The sequence below is a fragment of the Hemiscyllium ocellatum genome, chromosome 6 (assembly GCF_020745735.1).
Source record: "Hemiscyllium ocellatum isolate sHemOce1 chromosome 6, sHemOce1.pat.X.cur, whole genome shotgun sequence".
Lineage (NCBI taxonomy): Eukaryota > Metazoa > Chordata > Chondrichthyes > Orectolobiformes > Hemiscylliidae > Hemiscyllium > Hemiscyllium ocellatum.
Window position 1 is genome coordinate 58607112 of NC_083406.1, and position 8994 is coordinate 58616105.

The following is an 8994-nucleotide window of genomic DNA, read 5'->3' on the forward strand; positions in this document are numbered from 1 at the left end:
CAATATATCCAACTCTCTTTAGAACCCTACTTTGGATCAGCCTCCACTATTCTTCCAAGCAGCATATTCCAGATCTTGACAATGCTCAGTAAAGAAGTTTCTCCTCACTTCACTCCCAGCTCCTTGCTGACAATCTTGAAATTGTGACCCCTAGTTACTAACGCACCAACTAATGGAAACAGATATTCTTTGTTGTCCTGTCAAAACAATTCATAATTTTGAGCGCCTCAATAAAGTCACCTCTTAAACTTCTCAGCTTTAAGGAGAACAAGCGCAATTTCTCTAATCTTTCCATGTATCTAAAATCCTTCATTCCTGGTATTATTCTAATAAATCTTCTTTGCACTCTATCAGGGCCTTAACATCCTTCCTTAAACAAAGTGCCCAGATCAGAACGCCCAATTCCAAATCTGGTCTGACCAATGATTTGCACAGGTGTAAGTTGAGCAACTCAAAGTTTAGTTGTGTGAATAATCTAAGATAAAGCTGTTAAACTTGTAAGACTAATAACTGGGGGAAGAAAAAGTTAAGGCAATCCAATAGATGTGATAGAGAAGGGAATTCTGTCTGGTGTTTGAATACTATTATGAGAATTGGGACTGATGAGACTGTATTGTACCATGCATTGCAAAATCCTTTCAAATTCTGTTGCATGTAAGCCATTTATTTATTATATTTATTACAAAAAAAAAGTGAAGGTAAACTTCCATTTTCTTGTTAAAACCAAATCTACAACATTGCATGCTTGTGTTTCAGTGAGAAACCATCAAAACACAATGTGATCTGTGAAGATAAATTTCAGTCTGGAATCTAATTAATAATGCCAAGTAATAATGTCACCTGGGATCATAACAGTACTTAATATTGCATTGTGTAACATTTTCGCAGGGCATGTGACACACCTTGAGGAGGCGATGCCTCAGCTAATTTAGATCATGTCCTAATCAACTAAATCATAGGTGCCATTCGTCTTAGTTACCAGTGGTCTTGTGTTTTTCCACTGTAGAGTAGGCTGCAAGCAATAGTACCAATAAAGGGCCAATAGTGTTTTATTCTCTGCTCATTAATATTCAATATTGATGACAACATTGTTTATAGTTACTGCTGACAGCGATGTGCACCTGAAATTCAGGAAGAAAGCATAGCCCATATCTGCATGGTGACAGGAATATGTTAAAAGCCACATGTGCGACCAATACTAGTGCCAAAATGTAAATGTAGCATTCCAGTAGAACATAGAACATTACAGCTTATTACAGACCCTTCAGCCCTTGCTGTTGCGTCGATCTGTGAAACCATCTGAAGCCCACCCCCTAAACTATTCCATTTCATCCATATGTTTATCCAAAGACCATTTAAATGCCCTTAAAGTTGGACAGTCTGTCACTGTTGCATCACGTCCCACTACTCTGTGAGTAAAAAAACTATCTCTGACATCTGCCCTATATCTATTACCCCTCAATTTAAAGCTATGCTTCCCCCCCGCCCCGGCTAGCCATCACTGTCTGAGGAAAAAGGCTCTCACTGTCCAACCTATCTAACCCTCTGATTATCTTATATGTCTCACTTAAGTCAACTTTCAACCTCCTTCTCTCTAATGAAAACAATTCCCTCAGCCTTTCCTCATAAGACCTTCACTCCATGCAACATCCTAGTATATCTCCTTTGAACTCTTCCCAAAGCTTCCACACCCTTCCTATAATGTGGTGACTAGAACTGTACGCAATACTCCAAGTGCAACCACACCAGAGTTTTATATAGCTGCAACATGACCTCATGCCTCTGAAACTCAGTCTCTCTACCAATAAAAGCCAATAGATCATATGCCTTCTTAACAACCCTATCGACCTGAGTGGCAACTTTCAGGCATCTATGCACATGGACACCAAGATATCTCTGCTCATCTACACTACCAAGAATCTCACCATTAGCCCAGTACTCTGTATTTTTGTTGCTCCTTCAAAAGTGAATCACCCCACATTTTTCTGCATTAAATTCCATTTGTCACCTCTCAGCCCAGCTCCGCAGCTTATCTATGTCCATCTGTAACCTGCAACATCCTTTGGCACTACCATCTGCAAATTTACTCACCCATCCATGTATGCCCTCATCCACATCATTTATAAAAATTACAAGCAGCAGTGGCCCCAAAACAGATCCTTGTGGTACACCACTAGTAACTGAACTCCAGGAAGAACATCTCCTATCAATCACTACCCTCTGTCTTCTTTCAGCTTGCCAGTTTCTGATCTAAACTGCTAAAATCACCCTCAATCCCATGCACTTTCCCCGTGTCTGTGGGGTTTCCTCCTGGTGCTCATGTTTCCTCCCACATTTCCAAAAAAAGATATGCAGGTCAGATGAATTGGCAATGCTAAATTGCCCGTAGTGTTAGGTGCATTAGTCGGGGTAAATGTAGGGAAATGAATCTGTGTGGGTTACTCTTCGGAGGGTCAGTTTGGACTTGTTGGGCCAAAGGGCCTATTTGCACATTGTAGGGAATCTAATCTAAAGATTACAGTGGGCAGATCTGGGCACCACACCTTGGGAAATTTATATTGGACGTGGAAGGAGTACAATACAAGTTTACAAGAATGATACTTGGACTTCAAGGGTTACGTTATGAGGAGAGATTGTACAAATTTGGCCTGTTTTCTCTCGAGTTCAGAAGGTTACAAGGCGATTTGATCAAAGTCTTCAAGATATTAACAGGAAAGGACCAGATGGAAAGATAAACTATTTCTACAGGTTGAGCATTCTAGAGCTCGGGGCATATCTACACTTGTTCCTTTAAATCCACGATAACACATTTGCTACCACATTTTTAGTACCCGCAATATGTAAAATTTGTAAATTAAAAGTCTGTAACATAAGACTCCAATGAAATAGTCTCATATTTTTGTCTTTAAATCTTTCTTAGGATTGTGGTCCATATATAGAACCATTACCTGACACATTCTCCGTCACATAAATGTTAAAATATTGTAAGGCCAGTACCAAACTCAATAATCCTTTATCGCTGGTACAGTATTTTCTTTGATGGGTGTTGAGATTCTTTGAAAAGTAGCTAATTGGTCATTCAATTCCATCATCTTCCTGTAGCAGTACAGCTGCAACTCCTATATCACTAGCATCGATTACAGTTTTGAAGGGTTTCAAAACATTTGGTGTAGCTAAAACAGGTGCGGTGGTTAATACTGCTTTTGAATTGTCAAACGCCTCCTGGCATTGTTCTGTCTACTGAAATTTTATATTCTTCTTTAGTAAATCTGTTAGCAAAGTCACTCTGCTGCTGAAAAAACAAGCTTCCAGTAGAATCCGTTTAGTCACAAAAATCAAAGTACTCCTTTCTTCGAGAATGGTCATGGAAATTTCTTGATGGCCTTCATCTTCATAATCCTTGGGGTTAACCTTCCATGACCGATCTCATGTCCCAAGAACATCACCTCTGCCTTTGCAGATTCTGTTTTCTTTAAGTTTATTACCAGTTTTGCTTCTCGTAATCGTTCAAGGAGCTCTGCCAACTGAACCATGTGATCTTTCCATAACTCGCTAAAGATCACTACATCATCCTGATAAACTGCACAGTTTGTTAATCCAGCCACAACTCTGTTCACGAGTCTTTGGAATGTTGCGCGTGCATTCTTCATTCCAAAGGGCATCACTTTGAATTGATACAGTTCATTTGGGGTTACGAATGCAGAAACCTCTTCTGCTTTCCCTGAAAAGTACCTGCCAATAACCATGCAGTAAGTCCAATTTTGTGATGTAAGTGGCTTGTCTAACTTTCTCTAAGCAGCCATCCAATCTTGGTATTGGATAAGAGTCCAATTTTGTTATGGCATTGTTCTTCTAATACTTCACACAAAATTGTTGTGTCCCATCAGGTTTGGGAACTAACATGATTGGCAAACTCCATTTACTCTGATTTAGTTCGATGATGTCTTCATTGAGCATCACATCCACATCCTTCTGTACCTAGATTTGAAAAGATTAAGTCTGTAAGGGTGTTGTTTTATCAGAACAGCATTCCCTATTTCCACCTCATGCACAATAATACTCGTCCTCCCCATCTTATTCCTGTATATGTCCTCATACTGCTGCAACAAACCTTACAGCTGGGCTCTTTACTCCTAAGACAGATAGTTCACTAAGCTATCCCATTCTTCAAGGACTTACTCATTATTTACATACTTTGAGGCACATCAAACTCCACAACATCTGGATTTGACTCCTCACTCTGCAGGGCAGTAACTAACACCCGTTTCTCTAGTTCCCTATCTCTATTACAGTAAGTTTTCAACATATTCACATGACATACCCGATACAGTTTTATTTCTATCCAGCATCTTTACCAGATAGTTTAACTGGCTTAAATTTTTCTCAGTTTGATAGGGACCACTAGACCTGGCTTTGAAGGGATCTCCTACCATTGGCAACAATGCTAATATGTCATTCTCACAGGAAAACAGCTGAATTTTAGAGTTTTTTTTAATCTGCCACCATCTTCATTCTATACTATGCCCTTTTCAAGTGCTGTTTAGTTAACTCACCTAACCGATTTAATCCCTCCCTCACCTCCCATACATATTCCAATTGTGAGATCTCTGACTTTCATCCTTCAATTTTTCTTAAATTAATTTCAAAGGCCTTCTCACTTTATGTCTGAATATTAACACAAAGGAAGTAAACTGAGTAGATTCATTTGGGGCATCTCTAATGACAAACGATACAAATGGGATACCTTTATCCCAAACAATCATGTAATCCTGACAGTTTGCTCTTACATTCTTCAGGGTCTGATGCCACCTTTCCAAGGCTGCCAGGGATTTAGGGTGGTATGCACTTGATATTAAGTGCTGTTTGCCTAAGCTATCCATGACTTCTGTAAACAGCCTAGTAATAAAATTAGACCCTTGGTCTGACTAATCTCTCTGGTAGCTCATACTGGGTAAAGAGAGCTACTAACTCTTCCACCACCCTTTTTGCCTTAACACTCTGTAATGGAATTGCCTATGGAAATCTGGTAGACCCATCCATTATGGTTAGCAAATACTGGTTCCCACTTTTACTTTTCGGGAGGAGATCTACACAATCAATCATAACTCATGTAAAAGGTTTTTTAAATGTGGGAATTGGCAACAAAGGTGCTGTTTTATTACTGCCTGTGGCTTACCTACCATTTGGCATATATGACATGTACAGCAAAATTCAACCACATCCATGTGCAGTTCAGGCCAATAGAAATGCTTTTGAACCTTAACCTGAGTCTTCCTCACCCCTAGGTGACATCCTGCTGGTAATTCTTGTGCTCCCCAGAATATCTCCTGCCTGTATGGTACTGGCCTGGCAACACAATCTGGTGCACTTCTACCCATTTCTCCTCTGCACTAACCTGTCATGGTCTCCATTTTCATCTTAGGATTCTACCTTTAAGATAATAACTCTCAGGAATACATTCTGATTCCTTTTCTGAGTATGCATCAATATTTTTTTTTATTGTCACCTATTTCTATTGTAAGTCTACTAGCCTTCCAGGAATAAACACTTTGCACCTATTCAGGTTTTTCCTGCACCATCACATCAAACAGGGTGTCTGTTAACTGAACCTCAACTCCTTCATCTTTCTCTTTAGTTTTTGTTTCATGCTGTGACTTAAGATAGTGGGATCTTGTTACTACACAGTCTGGAAAAATTCCAGGGGATTTTTCTTTAACTCCTCAGTTCCCTGGTCTTTCTTTGGCTTCTCCACAGCAAGGGGTGTCAATCCCACCTTGGATCCTGTTCAATCGTTCCCAAGAACAAACTGTATTCCTGGAACTGACACCCTGTCAATCACTCCCACTATTCACCCTGATCTTAAACAAGGGAATGTCCACCTGTCCATCTATTCCACAAATTACCACTCTCTCAGGAATGTCAGGAAGAGTGTAAATATATTCATCTGTTACTATTGGAAACTGATTAGCTCCTGTATCTCTCAAAATCATAATTTCTTTCCCTTCTCTTCATGTTCTTCTTCAAATTTACAGACAAGGTGAAGTTTCGATAAGAGATCGGGCTAACTCAATATCCACCCTGTGCCTAGTTTGTTCACTGTACTGCAGCTCGTTGATTTTTCTTGGGGTTTCCTTTACGACTTTCACTAGTATCACTGGCTTCGCCTCTTTTACCGCATCTTTTTCTACAGTGCCTTACTTCCACCACCAGCACTGATTTTACGTGTTCCCACCTTCTGGCAGTGAAAACATCTTTATCCAGTACCCCTCTTAAACCATCAGCACTGTAATTTTGTATGTCCCACTCCACTACAATGAAAACACCTGAGGCCTTTCACCTCCTTTCCACCCTCTTGAGTTTCCTTTTTTACTTGTGGTAAACTATTACCAGTGTGCTCTACATTTTTGTTTTGTAGTGAAGGATTTTCACAATTCTCCCAATTTCTATCTCTCACAGGATGAAATTCCTGTCGGAAGCTATACTTCATATTATGTACCAATGCATATTCATCTGCCATCTCTGCTGCTCTTTTCACTTCTTGAACTTTCTGTTCATCCACCTGAACATCTCTGGAAGTGAGCTTTTACACTCCTCCAGCAAAATAATCTATCTTAGAACCTCTTAGACACCCATCTATCAAAATTACTATGTTTAATTCTTTTGAACTCCACATAAGTCTGACCTGGTTCCTTCTTTATGCTTCTGAACCACTGCCTATTCACTTCTGGTACTAATTCATAAGCATTCAAAATAGCTTTTTGACATCTACGTAATCTCTTGAACCCTCATCTGACAGCGCTGCAAATATCTCATGGCTCTGCTACCAGTTTAGCCTGAACTAGCACTACCCACAAGTTCTCTGGCCACTTCACCTGCCAAGCCAGTTTTTCAAATTAAATAAAAAAGGCTTTGACAACTTTCTCATCAAAATGTGGTAATGTTTTAACATGGTTGTATACATCATTATCTTCTTTCTTCATGGCCATCCTGTTAACTTGATTTTCCTGACTAATTTGCAACTTCTGACATTTAATTCTCTTTCTTTTTGTACAGGTAAGAACCATCTCTCCCTTTCTTTACCCTTTTCTCTCTCTTTCTTTTCCCTCTCTCTCTCTTTGTTTTTCCTCTGACATGGCTCATCTTTCCCTTTCTTTATCTTCTAACTCCATTTGCCTCAAATGCAATTTAAGTTTTCTAACTCTACTTGTTTGTTTTTCTGATACACCTAAGTGCTTGACCAACTCCATTAGAATTTTCGCTTTCTTTTTGTCTCTGGTTAAACCCAATCCTAACCTATTCGCTAAATCTAAAAGTATGTCCTTCCTCTGTCTTTCTAAGCTTTCTTGGCAAATTTGGGAAGCCTCTTCAAACCCCAGAACCTCTTTTGCAATCTTAAGAGCAATTTCCCTCACTTTTAAGTGAACCAATCTCAAGTAACTGAAATTTAAAAAAAAATACTTTTCTCACCTATGTTTTACTTAAAGATCTAGGACACTAATCGGCAAATGTTTAAAACTGCTGGGATCATTTGTACCCCAAATTTGTTCAAATCTGTCCAAATCTCAGAGTGGATCTGTCTAAATCCATCCAAATCTTGGACCCGAGCCCCCAAACTGCTATGACCCGGAGATGAACCTCTCTGTTAATTAAACCAAACACCAAGCTTGCCTCACCTTGTAATCTGTTAAAATATGAGTGACTCAGAACTCCCCAATTCCACTATTTAAAAAAATAAATTTATTTATTCAACTCTAAAAGTGAATATTAAGCAACCATTCACAACTCTAAACACCCCTTTCTCTTAAATGCTGATTATCTGCCTCTAAATCTATAACAATATGCTATCCCAATAAGACCTTATTAAACTTATATCAACTTAATTTCAAAACCACACAGTCACTGTCATCTTTTGTGCCTTTCCTTTTCCAGCTGAAGATCTGCCTGGGTTGTTGTCTTTATTTTTACTGCGAGTATGTTTCATATGAAAAGATTCCTTTGATAGAGAGAGTGTTTCCTAATTTCTTGGACAGCAAGATGTTAGCACTCCAGACATTTCTGTCTCGACAGCAGTTGCTCTCTGAGCAATTTTTAAAATGTTCACATTTTATATGCCCACAATGTTGGATCATCTCATTGGTTCAATGTTGGCAAAACAATAAATTTAAGCTCGATTGGGTTTTAGTATCCTGGGGCATAATTTAAACTGATTGGTTAAATTCAAATTATTGTCAAAACAGCAACCAAAACTCAAGTATTCACTTCACAGCCAAATGTTACATATTTTCAATTTTCCAGTACATTCTGGGACTGCCATCTAGTAACATATACAGGTGCTTGTCCGCTGTTAGTTCAAAACAGCAGTCACTCTCTCTTAAAGGTACAGTTCACAACTTCACCTTCATGACATGATCTACTATACAAATACAATTATGACCGCTGTATCACAGTACAGGATCTAAAGTAGCATGTATTTTTCCTTATGTTAACAAATTAATATTTAACTTCTGTTCTCATCCACAGGAAAATGTCAACATTGATGAAGCGGCTCGGTGTTTGGTCAAACACATCATGGATAGTGAAAATGATCTTGCACAGTCTGTTGAGTCTGATGTTGTCACCCCCGCACTCAATTCCTTCAGAAGCAACAGCAGCTGCTCATCTTGTTTTAAGTCTTAGATTGGGATCTTGTTGTAACAGGCCTATTACAACTTCCACACTTACATTTGTATTTGAAATAAGAACATTATTAACTGGAATCTGAATGGTGGTGGAATTTAGAAAAATGTGAAAGAATTGAAATTTCAGTTACAATAACTTGCAATGATGTATCTCCTGTCTAACAGAAAAATCATTCCACAGTGCTTCACAGGATTAGGAAAGGAAAGGCAGTTTTACGACACAAAAGAAGTTTTGTGTCACACAAATGACTAATTTTGGGCCAGGCACTGTCTTTACATTGTGCATTCAAAAGAAGAAGAGGATAAAATTCAACTT

The 8994-nt window shown here is 38.8% G+C and overlaps 1 protein-coding gene across 1 annotated transcript in view; it reads left to right on the forward strand.

Moving 5' to 3' along the window:
• Positions 1 to 8676, forward strand: part of rab38a (RAB38a, member RAS oncogene family) — a 71573-nt gene extending 62897 nt beyond the window's left edge. The window contains exon 3 of the mRNA XM_060826599.1: positions 8521 to 8676. Coding sequence (XP_060682582.1) covers positions 8521 to 8676 — 156 coding nt within the window. The remainder of the gene's footprint in view (positions 1 to 8520) is intronic.
• Positions 8677 to 8994: the final 318 nt, after the last annotated feature.